Below are 20,481 nucleotides of genomic sequence, written 5' to 3' on the forward strand. Positions count from 1 at the left end.
TTCACTTATTTATTCTTTTCTTATTTGGTGGTAATAGCCTTTTCTTTTTTGCTTAGAGAAGTTCTTTAAACATTTCTTGTAAAAAGCATATGTTGTGGTGTTGAACACTTAGCTTTTACTTGTCTCTAAAAGTCTTTATCTCTTCTTCAACTCTGAATGATACTTTTCCAGGTAGAGTATTCTTTGCTGTAGATTTTCCCCTTTGGTCACATTAAATACACTCTGTCACTTCCTCTGGTCATCAGAGCTATATGCTCCAGGAGTGCTTTCTATATGGGCTGCATGAGCCCTTCCATTGTGGTGGGGCTGAGTACCATGGGTGGACCCCTGGTCTGGTGGTTACCAGGCATTGCCTAGTGCATAGGCTGCTGGCCCACCGGTGTTTGGGGCTGGGTCCTGGGACCTCTGGTGGGCAAGCGTGGTTCTTGGGTGACTGGGGACTCAGAAGCTCCTACGGCAAATGACTTGTTGCTGAGTGAGGCTGTGACCCTGCCTGGCTAGCGGCTTGGTTTGGGGTGTGCCAGGATTAGTGCCAATAGACTGGGGGGAGGGCTGGGTCACAGTACTAATAATCTAGAGGGAGGATTTCAAACTGGCCCTTGCCAGCAGCAGAGTGCTCACGGTCCAACAAGCACCTTAAAATGGTTGCTGCAGCATATGTGTCCCAGGGTAAGCTGTAGTTGTTTCTTGCCTCTTCAGGAGATTCTCCAGATCAACAGGTAGGTCTGATCGAGGCTCCTTTCAAATCACTGCTTCTGCCCTGGGTCCCGGAGCATGTGAGATTTTGGGTTCACCCTTTCAGAGTGGAGTCTCAGTTTCTCACAGCTCCTGGGTCTCCTGAAAGGAAGCCCTGCTGGCCTTCAAAGCCAAATGTTCCGAGGGCTTATTCTTCCCAGCTCAGGACCCAGGCTAGGAAATCTAGTGTGCTCAGACTCCTTGCTTCTTGTGGTGAATCTCTTCAATTATAATTAAGTAAGTAAGTGGAAGTCACTCAGTCATGTCCGACTCTTTGCGACCCCATGGACTGTAGCCTACCAGGCTTCTCCGTCCATGGGATTCTCCAGGCAAGAATACTGGAGTGGGTTACCATTTTCCTTCTATCCTCCTGTATATTGGTTGCCTGGTGGCTCAGATGGTTAAGAATCCACCTGCAATACAGGGAGACCTGGGTTCGACTCCTGGGTTGGGAAGATCCCTGGAGGAAGGCTTGGCAATCCAATCCAGTTTTCTTGCCTGGAGAATCCCCTGGACAGAGAAAGCCGGGTGGGCTCCAGTCCATGGCGTCCCAAAGAGTGGGACACACAGCTGAGGCGACTAAGCCAGCACGTATGGGTTGCCGACCTGTGGTTGTGAGTCTTGACTATACCCTTCTCCACCCTTCCTGTCCATCTTACCGTGTCTCCTTCTTCATATCTGTAGTTGTGGAAGATCTTGTCTGCTCATCTTTCAGGTCATTCTTATCAATAGCTTCTCTGTATATAGTTGTAATTTTGGTGTGCCCAAGGGAGGAAGTAAGCTCAGAGTTTTCTTATGCTGTTATCTTGGCTACTCTCTGAGTAAATATTTTAAATAGTGAGAACGTATAACATATATTTCATTTCATGCATAATGTCAAATGCTGAGTATTTGTAATTCTTCCCCCTCAGACAGGAGCTTGAAGATATGGGAGTGACTGAAGATAGACTGCAGGTGAGTAAACTGGAAAAAAGCAGTTTGGCATAACAGCCATTCTAAAACCCACTTCGGGAACTGGATACTTGTCCTGGACATTCTCAGATTGGTTTGTTTTTGTAGCCTTCACTATGTTTGGAAAGTAAGATTGGAACTTCTGGACTTTGGGGCCAGAATAGATACCTCTTCAGTAAAGTAAACTCTTTCTAACACTGATATCCTTTAGGGGGCAATTCTCTGTGGACTCATGTTGGGACTGAGTCTGACTTGGGAATTATTCAAATTAATGCACCAAATAGCTGGGTTTTAAGGGGGTCACCCCTTGAGTGGCAACTCACTCCAATATTCTTGCCTGGAGAATCCCCATGGACAGAGGAGCCTGGTGTGCTACAGTCCATGGGGTCACAAAGCGTCAGACACGACTGAGCGACTAAGCATGCAAGGGGTCCAAGTATAGTAAATTATTTAAATATTTAAGCCAGGCATCAGCTCTTTCGGCAAGGAGTGATATTTTCAAGGTATTCAGCCATTTGGGCAAGGGAATAATTCACCTCAGGACGCAACATAATGAGCAACAAATGTACGTTTAGTTTAGCTGAGACTGATGGGGAGGGGCATGATTTAAAATTCCAAGTGCCCGATCCTCCTGCTGTTGTTTTTGTGTGTTTGGTAGAGCCAACGCAGGAGACACAAGAGAACGTGGGGTCCATCCCTATTTTAGGAAGACCTCCTGGAGTAGGAAATGGCAACCTGCTTCAGTATTCTTGCCTGGAAAATACCGTGGACAGAGGAGCCTGGCAGGCTCTGTGGGGTTGCAAAGAAGTCAGACACAACTGAGCACACACATACTCACACTCACAACAGTGTAGAGTTTCAGCTGTAAATTTTAATTTTCTCAAATTGTTTGAAGTGCAGCCTGAAAACATTGCTAACATAGTAGGTTGTACATTATGATGGAGATGAAGGAAAGGTTTGCAACCTTAGGAATTTGTCTACAATAATATATATACATATTTTTTAAAGTTGAGTTTGAGAAAATTGGGCACTATTAATATATTTATTGGAGATACTGCATATATGCAACATTATGAAACTACCCGATGTATGAGTGAATATTATTTTGAGCAATTTCTAACGTGTAAGGATTTTTTTCTGCCCATTTCATATTATTTTCAGGGATTGGTTTTGAAGAATGTCTCCCTGATGGTCCATGGTTCATGGCTCTCAGCCAGTAGCTTACTTGTGTTAATTTGAAGTACTTGCCCATTTACTTAGATGGTAATGACTACTTGGTACCTCCAGGCACAGAAAGATGAATATTTGTTCTTTGAACAGAGTAAGTTTGTATCAAGGGAATATTTTTTTAAAGTAGAAAATTAAGAAAAGAAAAAGAAGAAAATCTGGAGGGTTTTATTATGTGCTTTGCTGCCGAGCCCCTGTGTGAGGGCAGTGATGGACGCGGGCTGCAGACTGGTTGGATGGGGGTGTGGGTGGGGGTGGGGATGGGGGGTGCTTATAGAATAAATTCTTCTGAAAGTTAAACATCATTATATATACTGATATTTTAATAACATTTATTTTGTGTGAACCATATTATTGAAGTAATATTATTTAGGTAGACATTTCCTGGTGATACAGCCACCGTAGAGAGATATTGCCTTCTAAACTGTTACCAAAATGTGCTATCACTAGCCTTGATCCCAAAATTGTTACTAAAATGAATGTTCTTATGACTCTTTTCTCTGGAAAGTTTCATGATTGTTACAACTTTTTTGTAACATATTGTTACAACAAATATTTATATATTTGTTTTTATAGGTTGTATGCACCTTGAAGGAATTGAATAAGTACAGGCAGTATCTCACCCGTTTGAAATTAGACTCCGAAAGAAACTATGTAAGAGAACAAGTAAGTTAAGTACTTGAATTTGTTTTATTTGAGGCCCGTAAGAAAGTTTTTATGTAGGTTGTGGAAGAAAGACTTAAATGCAGGTTAATTAACCGTTTGTAAACTACAGGATGTTTACCAAGCCCAAAACATGAGAAGTCATATCAAAGGACAAGGTTATTTCTGGCCAATATAAACACTGTACTTCTTTTTTTTCCCTCCCAGGAAATGATTGAAAAACAAGTAAAAAAAATTGTTGTGAAACCAAGAGAGCCTGTGACCGTCATGGCAGCACACAGTTCCAAAGGCTGGCTGTTACAAGAAAATAAACGAACAACTCCAGACCAAGAGCTGTTGATAAAGCAAAGGTATGACCAAAGTTAATGCATATTTTTTGTGGACGTATTGTGGACTCCAGAAAACTGTAAAAAGTACTAGAAATAATTGAAAGCAGAATAATTTAAAAAGTATTAGACACAATTTAACTTCCTATAGTCTTCAATGTGGACTGAAAAGAAAGGAGATTAAGAGATAGCAGGGATTGGAAACTTTGATACCATAGCTAGGAAAGAGGTTCTACCTGAGAAAATGGAGTCATGAGGAACCCAAGAGGTAAGACAAACTGATATTTGAAGAACAATTCCGAAGTACAGCTCCCTGAGCTTGGGAAACCCAAGTTCATAGTAGTAGAGGGAAAGGTGTCATTAGCACATTTCAAACTTAAGTTTAAGGAAATTACTGGCTGGATAAAACAGAGAGAGTTGCTATAACTTTCATCTGATGTTAATATAAACAGGTGTTACCTCCCCAACCAACCATGAATGTTCATTTAGCTATTACTCACACACATTCAATCTTATTATTCAGCGGCTGAGCCCATGCCCCAGGAGGCAAATGGATGAGTTATAGTTCCTTCTCTTTTTCCTTTATCAGGGGTGAGGGCCAGTTCCCCATCACCTACCTCTTATATTCCATGGATTCATGTCAAGCCAGAATATATACTGATTCACCAAGTGGCAGACTGGCAGTCTTCAGGCCTGTCTACACATGAGAGATTGTTCAAGGACTTGACAATGACAGAGAGGCCAATAGCCACTTATTTTTTAAAGAAAATTCAAATATACTTGTTTTTTGAAGTCAGTCCTTAAGTTGACTTCAGCCGTCTTTGGAAACTCATGTTACAGAGCTCCTGAATAGGACTAATCTCTGTATAAAATGCTTTAAATCAGTCTGTTCTACATTTTGCCATTGTCCTGACCACAGTAAACAGTCTGATGAGTACATCATGGTGAGTTGGTGGATCACGTTAGCTTAAAGAACTCTACATTCCTGTAGTTTAAGAAATAAAAAACAACCCCAGAAGGTGGTTTGGGAATATCAGAGTAGATAATACCATCATAAGGGAAACACCCAGTTTATCTTCCCTTAAATTTTCACTTTTACTTAGATATTTAGATATGATTAGCTTGGAATTAAACAAGCTTGAACACACGGCAGAAAAGCAGAACGTACTCCGGATAAAGGAAGAAGAAAGACGACATCGGGACCACGTTAGAAGAAAACTTAGTCTCTGGAGACAAACTGAAGAAGTGAGAAACACCAAATTATAAATATTGATGGGGAAATTATGTGTGATTATTTTATTTATAAACATTTTTAGCAGTCCCACCATATTACCTGAAGTTATTTCAGGTCTAAGAAATAAACCACTGCTTTAAAAAATCATAATTATTTTAAAATAATAAACTGCTATTAATCTTGTATCACCGTTATAACAGACAAGCTTTTACTTAACATAGTGAGACTGATACCACAAATTACATACCATCATAGTATAGACACACTTCATCTGCTCTTAAAGTTTTAGAATTTAACTAGTGAAAAATAATCATGTCTGTATTCTCACTCCTCAATGCTCAGACAAGGCTATTTGTTCTGGCTCTCTGTCAGAATACATTTAAGGGCAACATATTACATATAATAATTCCTCAAATCTATAAGAGAAAATCACCTTTCCAGCATCTTTTGAGATCTACCTTTGAAGCATAAGCCCATTCTAAAGCCAGTGTAAGATTTTCATTATGGTTGTCCAAGTTCCTATAAGGGTCTTAATTTGACCTAATTTGCTTATTGATCAAAAAAAAAAAAAAAAAAAGAAAGAAAGAAAGAAAAAGATTATAAAAGAGAAGCCCTGCTGACTACCATGACATTGTGCTCTTTAGGAACGGAAAACACAAGAAATGTTACTGCTGTCAAAGATTGGAGAAGAAGTAAACAGAGAAGCAAGATATGAAGAACAATGTAAAAAAGTCAACAAAGATGCTCACCGTAAGGTAGAGTGACCTTTGAACAATAACTTGGGCTGTTTTGAGGAAAGGGTTTTGCTAATTTTGATATTTTAAAGTGTGGATTTTCAGAAGTGACTTAAATTCACAAGGATAGCTATTGATGGAAAGAGCCAGTCTGGTCTGAACCTGAACTTTAAGTGCTGGTCTACAATGGGACCAGTCTCCAGAAAGTAGGCAATGAGTTCAGTTGGACCTTGTTATTAAAATACATTCTTCAAGCTGGACAGCAAAAGGAAAACTTACCTTTATTACCTTCCTAGCTCTGTACTCTGATTTTAGAAATCTCAAGAAAGAGGGCTTCCTTCAAATGTACCATCATATTTGAAGTATCTGTTATACATTTCCAGTGGCAAGTTGATATTAAATTTTAAACACTGAATATATATATTTTTAATATTTAGAAAAAAGCACAACTCGAGAAAAAAAATCCCTTATTATTTACCAAAAATGCAAAGGAATTACCTTCAGAGAGAAGGATCAGAAGAAAATGTATTTGAAAACAGAAGTCAAGATGAAACAGAAGATGAGAGAGAAACAATAAAAGACAAAGGTAAGTAGAATATGCATAAATATTTATTATCAGTGGCTTGTAAAAACCCGTCTATGTGCTAATATAGTGAGGTGACAAAGCCCTTGCAAAGAGAAATTCTAGAAGCTCACACTTACCAGGCACTTCCACTTACAGGTCAAGTTGTAGAGAATGTACAGACAGCCACAACATTCACACAATATTGTTATGTTACAGACATTTTAAACAAATTACACACTTCTGTAAAGTGGCTCAGCAGACAAGACTGCCTTACTAGGAGTTTAAAAAGGAGCCAGTAGAGGAGACAGAACAACAACAAAAAGGGAAAGAGACAGTTATATATAGATAGAGAAAATGAGCCAGTAGACAAAACATTACCCCCAAAACAGACTGAAACAAAGAGGGAGACAATGAATGAAAAATAGAGAAAATTTTAACTGAGGTCCACTAAGAAAGGATTATACAAAACAGTAAGCTAGAAAGAGAAAAGAGAAAGAAAATTAAGTAGAAAAAAGGAAGAGACATTTAAAATATCCTAAACAAGAAATAGAAATAGAAAGAACAAAAAGGTTGAGAAGGAGAAAATATGATACAAAAAGAAAGAATGAAATGGAGAATATAAAGAGGAGGAAAGTGAATGAATGAAAAAGAAGAATATTAAGCAGAAGAAGCTAGTAAGAAAATATACATGCACATGCGCGCGTGTGCACACACACACACACACACCATGAGGGAGTGGGAAGGAGACAAAGGCCAAAGAAACAAGAAAAAAGACAAGGAGTATGAGGAAGAAAAGCAAACAAAGAAGACAAAGAGTGAAAGAAGGGGAGCAAGAAAAAGACACACAGACAAAACTAGAGAAACAAAGCAGTAGGAGGAAGAGAGAGAATAAAGTTTAAAAAGGATATGTGAACAGAAAAAAGTAAAAAAAAAAAAAAAAAAAGAATGTGAGAGTGAGAAAAAAATTTGAAAAGAAGCCAGTAGGAAAATCTAATACAATTTGGGCAGGGAGTAATAGGGGAAAACATGAGAAGTTAGTAGAAGAAAAAGAGAGAGACTTAAAAAGGAGATGCCAATATGAAAAAGCAGTACATTGAAGATAGACTGAATGGAATAAAAGGATCCAGTAGGAGAGGGAGAATAGGAGAAAAGGAAAATATTAACATTAAAAAGGAGGAAGTTAAAAAGTCAGTAAAAGAAAATAAAACAAAAAATGAAAAATAAAAAAGGCAAAGAAGGAAATGAAAGAGGAGAAACAGAGACACAGAGCAAAAGGGAGAGAAAAAGTATAGTACAATAAGGAAAGAGAAGGATTTCAAAAGTTACAGAAGACTAGCATTAAATAAGGGGGGAGGGGAAGGTAGAAGGGAGGGAAGATGGATAGATGGAAGGCAGAAAATATGAACATACTTCAAAAAGGAAGAGCCAGTAGCCAGTAAGAAAAGCAATACAGGAACATAGAGAGAGAAACCATGGAAGAAAGAGAAGAAGGGACAGAGAAAGAGAGAGAAAAGAAATATAGAAAAGAGGTAAATTAGGATGAGTTTTATAAAATAGGAGCCAGTAAAAAAGGCAGGACAAAAAAAAAAATAGAAGGAAGGAAGAGAGAAAGGGAGAAGGAAAGCAGACAGTTTGAAAAGAGAAGCCTGTAAAAAGAGAATAAAATAAGAAGAAAGAAAAGGGAAGAAGGCAGGCATGCAGGCAGGCAAAGAAAAGAGAAAAGCAAAAGAAAAGGCATGAAAAGGAGCTATTAAAAATGGGAATAAGGAGAAAAGGAAGGGAAGGAAAGAAAAAAATTTTAATGAATAAGTTATAGGAAAAAATAAAATGAAAAGAGAATGTGACTGTGCGAGAGAGAGACTTCAAAAGGAGTCAGAGGAATTAAAAAAAAAACCTGTAAAATAAACATGATAGATAATAGATAGGTAGAAACCCAACTTTAAAAGAATAAGCCAGAGGGCTTTCCCTGGTGGTCCAGTGGTTAGGACTCTGTGCTTCAAATACAGGGGGCCCAGTTCAGTCCCTGGTCAGGGAAGTAGAGGCACATGCCCCCAACTAAGGGTTTGCACACCACAGCTAAAGATCTCACACGCCCAACAAAGCCAAGACACCACAGGCTACAACTAAGACCTGCTACGGCAAATAAAGAAACACTTTTTAAAAGAGTAACCCAGAAATAAATGAAAGTACAAAACAAGACAGCAGATGAGAGAAAGAAAGAAACGTTTCAGAAGAGGAGCCCTCAAAAGTGAGTTTAAAAGGAGTGAGAGGGAGGGTGAAGGAGGGAGAAGGGAAGACAAAAAATGTAAAGCAAAAGGATCAAAGGCAGCAAGTAAAAGACAAAGAGAATTAAATCAGAAAACAAAGAAAAGAAGGTAAGTGTTTAAAGGATGGGACAGTAGGAAAAAAGTAAAATAAAAAGAGGGAATGTGATTGTATAAGAGGCTTGAAAAGAAAGAGTAAGTAAAAAATTCAAGTACAATTTGGGGAAGAGGGCTGTTTAAAAAGGAGACTTCCGAGGGGGCCTTCCCTGGTGGGCTTTAGTTCAGTTCAGTTCCGTCGCTCAGTTGTGTCCAGCTCTTTGTGACCCCACGGACTGGCAGCACACCAGGCCTCCTGTCCATCACCAACTCCCTGAGTCTATTCAACTCATCTCCATTGAGTCAGTGATGCCATCCACCATCTCATCCTCTGTTGTCCCTCTGCTCCTGCCTTCAATCTTTCCCAGCATCAGGATCTTTTGAAATGAGTCAGCTCTTCGCATCAGGTGGCCAAAGTATTGGAGTTTCAGCTTCAACATCAGTCCCCTCCAATGAACACCCAGGACTGATTTCCTTTAGGATGGACAGGTTGGATCTCCTTGCCAGTCCAAGGGACTCTCAAGAGTCTTCTCCAACACCACAGTTCAAAAGCATCAACTCTTGGGTTCTCAGCTTTCTTTATAATCCAACTCTCACATCCATACATGACCACTGGAAAAACCATAGCCTTGACTAGACGGACCTTTGTTGGCAAAGTCATGTCTCTGCTTTTAATATGCTGTCTGGGTTGGTCATAACTTTCCTTCCAGGAGTAAGAGTCTTTTAATTTCATGGCTGCCATCACCATCTACAGTGATTTTGGAGCCCAGAAAAATAAAGTCTGACACTGTTCCCACTGTTTCCCCATCTATTTCCCATGAAGTGATGGGACCAGATTGCCGTGATCTTAGTTTTCTGAATGTTGAGCTTTAAGCCAACTGTTCACACTCCTCTTTCACTTTCATCAAGAGCTCTTTAGTTCTTCTTCACTTTCTGCCCTAAGGGTGGTGTCATCTGCATATCTGAGGTTACTGATATTTCTCCCAGCAATCTTGATTCCAGCTTGTGCTTCATCCAGCCCAGCGTTTCTCCTGATGTACTCTGCATATAAGTTAAGTAAGCAGGATGACAGTATACAGCCTTGACGAACTCCTTTTCCTATTTGGAACCAGTCTGTTGTTCCATGTCCAGTTCTAACTGTTGCGTCCTGACCTGCATACAGATTTCTCAAGAGGCAGGTCAGGTGGTCTGGTATTCCCATCTCTTTCAGAATTTTCCACAGTTTATTGTGATCCACACAGTCAAAGGCTTTGGCATAGACAATAAAGCAGAAATAGATGTTTTTCTGGAACTCTCTCGCTTTTTTGATGATCCAGCAGATGTTGGCAATTTGATCTCTGGTTCCTCTGCCTTTTCTAAAACCAGCTTGAACATCTGGAAGTTCACGGTTCCTGTACTGTAGAAGCCTGGCTTGGAGAATTTTAAGCATGACTTTGCTAGTGTGTGAGATGAGTGCAATTGTGCAGCAGTTTGGGGCATTCTTTGGCATTGCCTTTCTTTGGGATTGGAATGAAAACTGACCTTTTCCAGTCCTGTGGCCACTGCTGAGTTTTCCAATTTGCTGGCATATTGAGTGCAGCACTTTCACAGCATCATCTTTTAGGACTTGAAATAGCTCAGCTGGAATTCCATCACCTCCACTAGCTTTGTTCGTAGTAATGCATCCTAAGGCCCACTTGACTTTGCACTCCAGGATGTCTGGCTCTAGGTGAGCAATCACACTATCATTGTTATCTGGGTCATGAAGATCTTTTTTGTACAGTTCTGTGTCTTGCCACCTCTTCTTAATATCTTCTGCTTCTGTTAGGTCCATACCATTTCTGTCCTTTATTGAGCCATCTTTGCATGAAATGTTCCCTTGGTATCTCTGATTTTCTTGAAGAGATCTCTAGTCTTCCCCATTCTATTGTTTTCCTCCATTTCTTAGCACTGATCACTAAAGAAGGCTTGCTTATCTCTTCTTGCTATTCTTTGGAACTCTGCATTCAAATGGGTATGTGTTTCCTTTCCTCCTTTTCTTTTGGCTTCTCTTCTTTTCATAGCTACTTGTAAGGCCTCCTCAGACAGCCATTTTGCTTTTTGGCATTCTTTTCTTGGGGATGGTCTTGATCACTGCCTCCTGTACAATGTCATGAACCTCCGTCCATAGTTCATCAGGCACTCTATCTATCAGATCTAGTCCCTTAAATCTATTTCTCACTGCCACCGTATAATCGTAAGTGATTTGATTTAGGTTATACCTGAATGGTCTAGTGGTTTTCTCCAGTATCTTCAATTTAAGTCTGAATTTGGCAGTAAGGAGTTCATGATCTGAGCCACAGTGCAAAAAGAATAGAAGGAACGTTTGGGGGGAAAAGAGAAGAAAAGAACAGTTTTTTAAATGAAGCCAGTAAGAAAATCAAGTAAAATTCTATGTGGTGTGTTGCTGAAGTACAGCTAAAGTGTAAAAACCAATAAAAAATACAGTGAAATGAAGATAGATGATTTGATACCTAGATAAACACATAGGTATAGGTAGGACTGTAAAAAGAAGCCAATAAAAAAAGACAATACAGAAAAGAAAAGCAAGAAGAAGTAAAGAAGAGTGTTTAAACACTGGAGAACTGAGAGAAGAGGAAGGAAGCGAAGGAGTAGAGAGGCTGCTATGACAGAGGGAACAGGCTGTTAGAGGGAGAAAGATAAGAAGGAGAAAAGTAATGAAGACCAAAGGAAAAGAGGGTGGAGGGAAAGTGAGGGGAATATAGGAAGAAAGAGGAGGAGAGAAGCAGTGGGGGAAAGCAAAGAGGAAGGAGAGGGAAGGAGGGGGGAAAGGGCTTGCAGGCAGCAGGCAAAGAAGACAGAAAAGCCAGAGAGAGTGAGAGAAAGCCATCAAGATGTATAGAGAAGGGGGAGGGAGGGAAGGAAGACAGGAAAAGAGAAGAAAGACACAGTGAAAAAAGGGAGCAATAGATACACAGAAAGGAAAGAAGGAATGGAGGGAGAGAGGAGGAAAGGAAGGAAGGAAAGGGAGGGGAGGAAAGGATGGAAAATGGAAGGAAAAGAGGATGAATGAGAGGAAAATAAGAAAAGGACAAGTCACTCAAAAAGGAAAAGGTAAGAGATGAAAGATGAGCATGAAAGTGTTTGAAAAGGAGTAGCCAGTAAGAAAAAAATCAAGTACAATGGTCTGTACAAGTGAAAGAGATTCAAAGATGAGAAGGAACAATTTTTTAAAGACCCTAATATATAGATTAAAAAATAGGTGATTTATAGTTTGGTAGCAGGCAGTCAGATGGACAGAAACAGACTATAAATAGGAAGTACCAGTAAAAAAAAAAAAAAAAGAGGTATAAAAAAAGCATAAGAAAAATTGAGCAAAAAATGAAACACAGCAGGCAGGAAGAAAAACAGTAAAAGAAAGTGGGAAGATGGGATGGAGGGAAGGAGAGCAGGCAGGCAACTTGAAATAGAATGAATTGGTAGGAGAAAGTAAAAGGAGAAAGAGTTTGAAAGTGAGAGAAGCTTGAAAAGATGGAGTCAGTAAGAAGCTCACGTAGGACTGTGGGGATGGGAGATTTAAAGAGAAGTTATTGAAGAAGACAGTAAAAGATATAAACAGATAGAAAATAGAGTATAATTTTAAAAGAAGCCAAGTAAAAAAGATAATAGAGAAAGATAGTGTTGAAAAGAGAAAGATGAGAAGAAAACAAAAAAGTGTAAAACCAGGTCCCTGTAAAAAAACAGTAAAATCAAGCAAAAAGAAAAGAAAAGAAAGCATCCATACATGGAGGCAAAGGAAACAAATACAGAGTGGGAAAGAAAGGGAATGAGAAAGAGACATGGGAAATTAAAAAAAAAGAAAGGAGGGGACAAAAGAAAATAAAGAAGTTAAGATGCTAGGAGTAAGTTAGAAGAATAAAGGAGACAAAGAGAACAAAAGAATGATTGAAATGGGGAGAGGAGATTGAAAAAGAGGACCCAGTGAGAAAATTAGCACACTAGGTGGGGCAGGGGAATTTAAAAAGAAGTCAGTCACAAAAGAAAATTTAAAAAAAATGTATATACAGAGATTATTAATAGACATTTTTAAAACTAAAAAAGCAAGTCAGAAAACTCAACAGGAAAAGCAGAAGGAAGGAGAGAGGGAGGGAGGAAGGCGAGAAGAAGGGGTAAGGGAGGGATATATGGTCAGGGAGGGAGACAAAGGAAAGGAGGGATGCAGGCAGCCAGCAGACAGAACAGAGACACAGTGAAAGGGAGAGCTAGAGAGACACAGCCAGGAATAGTGGAAAGAAAGGAATTAGGAAGTAGGAAAGAAGAGGTTTAAAAGGAAGAGACTCAGGTACAGTTGGGAAAGGGGAGAATGCCAGGTTTTTTAAGTCAATAAAAATACAGTAAAATGAAGATGATTGATAGGTACATAGCAAGGAAGATAAGTGCACAGGTTTAGGTAGGTGGAACTTTAAAAGGACAATCCAGTAAAGACAGTACAAAGGAAGGAGAGAAGGGGGCGGGCGGGAGAAAGAGAAGTTTAAAAAGGAGCCAGTAAAAACTTAAGAAGGAAGAAGAGGGACTTTGCTGGTGGTCCAGTGGCTAAGACTCTGCACTCCTGGGTTTGATCCCTGGTCAAGGAACTAGATCCCACATGCCACAAGTAAGATCCAGTGCAGCCAAATAAAAAAGTCAAAACATTATTTTAAAAAATGGAAGAAGGGAGAGAGGGAGGGAAGGAAATAAGGAAGGCAGGGAAGGGAAGCAGGGAGGGAGGAAGAAAATCAGTTTAGAGAGGATGTTTCAGAAGACAATTACATGAATAAGCAGAGAGAATGAGAGAGGAAGATACAGGAAGAAAATTAAGTACAACTGTGCAGGGTGGGAGAGAGTTCTAAAAGGTAGAAGTCAATACAGAAAGAGTGCAATGAACATAGATCATTAATAGCTGGATAGATAGCTAGGTAAGTAGGTATGTATGTATGTATGTAGGTGTATGGATATGAAAAGAGAAGAAAGGGAGAGAGGTAGGAATGGAAGGAGGGAGGGGTGAATAAAAGGAAGAAAGGGGCAGGAAAGAAAGTTTATAAGGGAAGAATCTCTGGGAAAAAGGCTACCATAAAGAGTGTGATCATGAGAGGCAGCAAGAGAATGCTGAAAAGGAGAAACTAGTGAGAAAATACAGTCATGGACAGAGAGATCTAACAATACATTAAAATAGATAGGAAGATTGGATAGCTAGGTAAGAAACAGATTTTAAAAATAGAAGCCAATAAGAATGGCAGTATAAAAGAAGTGCAGAAGACAGAAGAAAAATTTTAAGGGGAGTCACTTAAAAAGTATAAGAAATTAAAATAGATAACCAACAAGGACCTACTGTATAGCACAGAGAACTATACTCAACATTGTGATAACATATAAGAAAAGAATCTGAAAAGTGTGATTCATAGAACCTGAATCACTTTACACCTAAAACGAACACAACATTGTTAACATTGTTAACAACTATATGCAATAAAGCATAAATAAATAAGGATTTAAAAGTATAAGTGGGGAGGGAGGGAGAGGAGGGATAAAAGCAAAGGTTTAGAGATGAGACTGCAAGAAAAAGAAAGAGAGAGTGCGCGGGGAGCCCAGGCAAGGCAGGGCACAGACCTTGTGACTCAGCCTCTCATGGGAGCAGGCCTCCGTGGCAGGCCCTTGCCAAGCGCAACCGCCAGCCCAGGGGCCTGAAGTCACCAATCCTGTTTATAGCCTGGGTTCTTCTGGGGTTCCCCATGCAAATTCCAAAGGAATGGTTATCTAGCTGGTTTCCCCATGGGCTATACAGCAGCAGCTCCAGCCTTTTCCCTCAACATATATCCTGGAGCACATCCTACCTTCCAAACAGGTACCCTGCTAACTGCCCACTCCCCAGCTCCTGTCACCCCCCACCCACCCCACCAGTGTGCCAGTGTATGCAGTCCCAAGAATGCCTGCCTACAGCTATGCGCCCCCTCCCTGGTCACCCACAGACATTTGCAGATGCAGCTGTGTAGTCACATCATGGAGGTTCCACAGCCGGTGCTGCAGGCCTCGTGTCTCCAACCAGGACTTTCTTCTTTGTGCGCTAGTATGTATGCTTAGTCACTCAGTCGTGTCCGACTCTTTGCAGCCCCATGGACTGTAGCCGACCAGGCTCCTCTGTCCATGGGATTCTCCAAGTAAGAATACTGGAGTGGGTTGCCATTCGCTTCTCCAGGGGTTAATGCTCTAGACAATTAGCTAAACGCTACTACGGCTGACCCAGCAGGTCCCAGCACACTCAGTCTCCAGTTGACTCTGTGGGTTGGTCTTAAAGCAAATCCTGTTTGGTGGGCTGTCAGGCAATTTTTTAGCGATCTGTAATTAAACAAAGGGAATCTTAATCTATTCTGAATCATATCTAGTTGAATGCATGTTAAAAAAAAAACACACACAAAAACAAAACGCACATAATTTATCTGCAGTGACTGATGAAGAATCATCACATGCAAAGCTCAAAAGTATGGAAAAATATTTTACAACTTGTGTCACTAATGACTGTCATAATATATGCAAAGTCTTAAAAAAGAGACTGTGTGAGTAAGAATATCAAGTACAATTGTGTGTGGTATGGGAGAGATTTTAAAAGTACAAGTCAGTAAAGAGACAGTAAACATACATAGATGACTGATAGCTAGATGGACAGCTAGGCATGTAGGTATGTACAAAGGAAGACAAATATATGATTGATAGAAAGAAAAGACAGAGATAGATTCATCCAAACATGCACACATATAGAAAGGACATTCATAGGCAGAAGCCAATAAAAAAGAAAGAAAAACTTAGAAATGGATGGAAAGAATGATTTAAAAAGAGGACACTAAAAGAGAATAAAAGGAGAATGGAAGGGGAAAAGTTAGAGACAGAGGAGGAAAGGAAAGAAGGAGGAAAGAGGAAAGAAGGAATTAAGAAAGGTAGAGGGTGAAGCACCGAGGGAGAGGATGGGAAAAGAACATTATTGAATAAGAAAGAAATGAGAGAAGAAAGGAAATATGAAGGGGGCAAGAGAGTGGGGAGGAAAGAAAGAATCAAAGAAGGGAAGGGGACAGATAAAAAGAAGACCGAGGCAGGAAAGAAACAGAGGTTATGGAGTCCCTAGGAAAAAGAGTAAAATCAAAAGCGAAAAAATGTGAGTGTGAGATGAGAGTGATACATGGGTTCAACCCCTGATCTGGGAGGATCCCACATGCTGTGGAGCAACTAAGCCTATTTGCCACAAATACTGAGCCTGTGATCTAGAGCCCACGAGCTGCAGCTGCTGAAGCCCGCGTGCCCAAGAGCTCATGCTCCACAATAAGAGAAGCCACCACAGTGAGAAGCCTGCACACCACAACTCGAGACTAGCCTTCACCTGCCACAACTAGAGAAAGGCCCACACAGCAGTGACGACCCAGCACAGCCAAAATAAATACGTACGTTTTTTTGAAGAGAGAGAAGAAAAGAAAGGGGAAGAGAGAGAAAGAAGTTGTTTAAAAAAGAAAATAAGAAATATCATTACTAAAAATTTGAGAGAGAGAAAAAAAATAAGTTCTAAAAGGAGGAACCAATAAAGAATGCATAGAACAAGAACGACAGAATAAAATATAATGGAAGTAAAGAGAGTGGAGGGAAAGAGGGAGAAAAGAAAATTAAGACTTTTGAAAGGATGAGGGAGCTTCCAGTTCAAGATGGCAGAGTAGAGGACATGTGCTCATCTCCTCCTGCAAGAGCACCAAAATCACAACTAGCTGTTGAACAGACATTGACAGGAGGATGCTGGAACCTATCAAAAAAAGATACCCTACTTCCAAAGACAAGAAGAAACTGCAATGACACGGTAGGGGCGCAATCACGATAAAATCAAATCCCATACCCGCCAAGTGGGCAGCCCACAAACTGGAGAACAATAATACCAAAGAAGTTCTCCCACTGTTGAGAAGGTTCTGAGCCCCACATCAGGCTTCCTAGCCTGGGGATCCCGCAAAGGGACTGAGACTCCCCAGGGAATCTAACCTTGAAGGCCAGTGGGATTTGATTACAGTACTTCCACAGGACTGGGGGAAACAGAGACTGCACTCTAGGAGGACATGAACAAAATCTTGCACACGCCAAGACCCAAGAGAAAGGAACAGTGATCCCCCAGGAGACTGAACCAGACCTACCTGCTAGTATTGAGAGTCTCCTGTGGAGGCATGGGTCGCAGTGATTCACTGCTGTACTAGCAGCAGCAGTCCTGGAAGGTGCCCCTTGGCGTAAGTCTTCTTTATAAGTCGCCATTAACCCTACCATAGAGCCTGTAGACCCCAGGCCTGGGTCTTGCATGCTAAGTCACTTCAGTCGTGTCCAACTCTTTGAGACCCTATGGATTGTAGCCCACCAGACTCCTCTGTCCATGGGATTCTCTAGGCAAGAATACTGAAGTGGGTTGCCATGCTCTCCTCTAGGGGCTCTTCCTGACCCAGGGACTGAACCTCTATCTCTTATGTCTCCTGCGTTGGCAGGCAGGTTCTTTACCACTAGGGCCACCTGGGAAGCCCTAGGAAGGGAGGGAGTGCAACTCCATCCATCAGCAGATAATTGGATTAAAACTTTACTGAACATGGCCCTGCCCACCAGAGCAAGACCCAGTTTTCCCCACTGCCAGTCCCTCCCATCAGGAAACTTACACAACTCCCCTAGCCTCATCCACCAGAAGACAGAAGCAGCAAGAAGGGAACAATCCTGCAGCTGCCAGAATGAAAACCACATCACAGAAAGTTAATCAAAATGAAAATGCAGAGAGTTATGTCCCAGATGAAGGGACAAGAGAAAACCTGAAGTGGAGATAGGCAACCTCCCACATAAAGGATTCAGACTAATGATAGTGAAGATGATCCAGGATCTCAGAAAAAGAGTGGAGAAGATGCAAGAAATGTTTACTGAAGACATAGAAGAACTAAAGAACAAAAAACCAGATGAACAATACACTAGAAGCAATCAGTAACAGAATAATTGAGGCAGAATGGATAAGTAACCTGGAAGACAGAATGGTGGAAATCACTGCCGCAAAACAGAATATAGAAAAAAGAATGAAAAAAAACCAAAAAGAAAAACGAAGACAGCCTAAGAGACCTCTGGAACAACATTAAACACACCAACATTCACATTATAGGGGTCCCAGAAGACAGACTGAAAGGACCTGAGAAAATATTTGAAGAGATAATAGCTGAAAGCTCCTCAAACGTGGGAAAGGAAATAGTCAACCAAGTCCAGGAAGCACACAGAGTCCCAGGCAGGATAAACCCAAGGAGGAACACACCAAGACATATAATAATGAAACTGACAAAAATTAAAGACAGATAAAATATTAAAAGCAACAAGGGAAAAACGACAAATAACATACAAGGGAGCTCCCATAACGTTATCAGCTGATTTCTCAACAGAAACTCTACAAGCTAGAAGGGAACAGCATGATACTAAAGTGATGAAAGGGAAGAACCTACAACCAAAACTCTACCCAGCAAGACTCTCCTTCAGATTTGATGGAGAAATCAAAAGCTATCCAGACAAGCGAAGTTATGAGAATTCAGCACCACAAAATCAGCTTTACAACAAATGCTAAAGGAACTTCTCTAGGCAGGAAAACACACAAGAAGGAAAAGACCTACACGAAATAAACCCCAAACAATTGAGGAAATGGCAATAGTATCATGTATACTGATAATTACCTTAAATGTAAATGGATTAAGTACACCAAACAAAAGACATAGACTGGCCGGGTGGATGAGAACATGTGCATATATACACTTCCACTGACCGTATCACTCTACTTAACCCCCCCAAATTGTATGTAATTGTCTTATATTGTTAGGATAATCATGTTTCCATTATGGCTTGCAATCGTAATTATCTTTTATTTTTTGTCTGACTGTTGATTGTGAAAACTGATGAACATCTTTTATTATTGTGGTTGAGTTCAGTTCAGTTCAGTCGCTGAGTCATGTCCAACTCTTTGCAACCCCATGAATCACAGCACGCCAGGCCTCCCTGTCCATCACCAACTCCCAGAGTTCAACCAAACTCGTGTGCATCGAATCGGTGATGCCATCCAGCCATCTCATCCTCTGTCATCCCCTTCTCCTCCTGCCCCCAATCCCTCCCAGAATCAGGGTATTTTCCAATGAGCCAACTCTTCACATGAGGTGGCCAAAGTATTGGAGTTTCAGCCTCAGCATCAGTCCTTCCAGTGAACACCCAGGACTGATCTCCTTTAGGATGGACTGGTTGGATCTCCTTGTAGTCCAAGGGACTCTGAAGAGTCTTCTCCAACACCACAGTTCAAAAGCATCAATTCTTTGGCACTCAGCTTTCTCCACAGTCCAACTCTCACATCCATACATGACCACTGGAAAAACCATAGCCTTGACTAGACGGACTTCTGTTGGCAAAGTAATATCTCTGCTTTTGAATATGCTATCTAGGTTGGTCATAACTTTCCTTCCAAGGAGTAAGCATCTTTTAATTTCGTGGCTACAATAACCATCTGCAGTGATTTTGGAGCCCCCCAAAATAAAGTCTGACACTGTTTCCACTGTTTCCCCATCTATTTCCCATGAAGTGATGGGACAAGATTCCATGATCTTCATTTTCTGAATGTTGAGCTTTAAGCCAACTTTTTCACTCTCCTCTTTCACTTTCATCAAGAGGCTTTTTAGTTCCTCTTCACTTTCTGCCATAAGGGTGGTGTCATCAGCGTATCAGAGGTTATTGATATTCTCCCGGCAATCTTGATTCTAGCTTGTGCTTCTTGGTTACCTAACTTATTCACTTAATACCATTGTATCATGATTGGTCAATGGAAAATAATAAAGTTCTACATCACTAAAACTACTATTTAATAGAAAAACCTGTAATCACTTTTTAAAATCCAGATGCATATCAGAATTACCTTGGAATTTTTTGAAAAATACAAATGCCCAGGTATTGCTTTTTTTCTCCAGAGCTCCAGATGTGTTTCTGATGAGCAGCTATATTTAAAAGCAACTGGAGTATATGATGATTTTTTACTTTTATCTAATTTGTTTCACTTTTTCTATTTCATGTTTAGTGCTCCCATGTCATTAGGTTTATGTTTTCCAATTTCTCTTTTTTATTTTTTGATGTTCTTTCTCAAGGCTTTATCAAGTGTAGTAGAAAAACTTTTGTATACATATATATATAGATAGATAGAGAAATAGTATGGATAATATATATATATATATATTTTAGAAAGCTTATGAATTTTTGCCCAGCTAAAAAATTTATCACATTTATGGCATTCCACTTGTTTGACTCAGTATGAATAGAATGCTAGATTTCTAATTTATACATTCACTCAGAAGTCTGATATAGTTCCATGTATTTTGCGTCTGTTATTCCTGCTTAAAGTCTAGAAAGTTTATAACCTTAGTGACTTTTTAAAAGTTTGAATGAGGCTTGAAACTTCTAGTTCACTTCTGAGAATGTAAAGAAATACTATGTTGTTAAAGAAAAAAACCCCAGAAAATTAACATGTGATACAGTTATTAAATATAGGCTTTGTTCAAATATCACACACAAAAAAAGAGTGGATATATGTATATATAACTGATTCACTTTGCTGTACGCTTAACACTAACACATTGTAAATCAACCCTACTCCAATACATAAAAATTT

General features: G+C 40.1%; 2 protein-coding genes across 4 annotated transcripts in view; both read left to right on the plus strand.

Annotated features, from left to right (window-relative positions):
• Positions 1 to 3,489: 3,489 nt before the first annotated feature.
• On the plus strand, positions 3,490 to 3,753 carry LOC132344275 (fibrous sheath-interacting protein 2; the record flags this gene model as incomplete). Its single annotated transcript, XM_059883614.1, is given in 1 exon segment — positions 3,490 to 3,753. A coding segment is annotated over 1 exon segment (99 nt), but the record flags the coding sequence as incomplete, so codon positions are not given.
• Positions 3,754 to 3,862: 109 nt separating this feature from the next.
• LOC101905293 (fibrous sheath-interacting protein 2) overlaps positions 3,863 to 20,481 on the plus strand; it is a 65,137-nt gene continuing 48,518 nt past the window's right edge. For all 3 annotated transcript variants that reach the window (XM_024988421.2, XM_005227444.5, XM_059883615.1), the window contains exons 1-4: positions 3,863 to 3,926; positions 5,006 to 5,147; positions 5,781 to 5,891; positions 6,308 to 6,456. In XM_024988421.2, coding sequence (XP_024844189.1) covers positions 5,848 to 5,891; positions 6,308 to 6,456 — 193 coding nt within the window. In that variant the 5' untranslated portion in view covers positions 3,863 to 3,926; positions 5,006 to 5,147; positions 5,781 to 5,847. The remainder of the gene's footprint in view (positions 3,927 to 5,005; positions 5,148 to 5,780; positions 5,892 to 6,307; positions 6,457 to 20,481) is intronic.

This window comes from Bos taurus, chromosome X, assembly GCF_002263795.3.
Source record: "Bos taurus isolate L1 Dominette 01449 registration number 42190680 breed Hereford chromosome X, ARS-UCD2.0, whole genome shotgun sequence".
NCBI lineage: Eukaryota > Metazoa > Chordata > Mammalia > Artiodactyla > Bovidae > Bos > Bos taurus.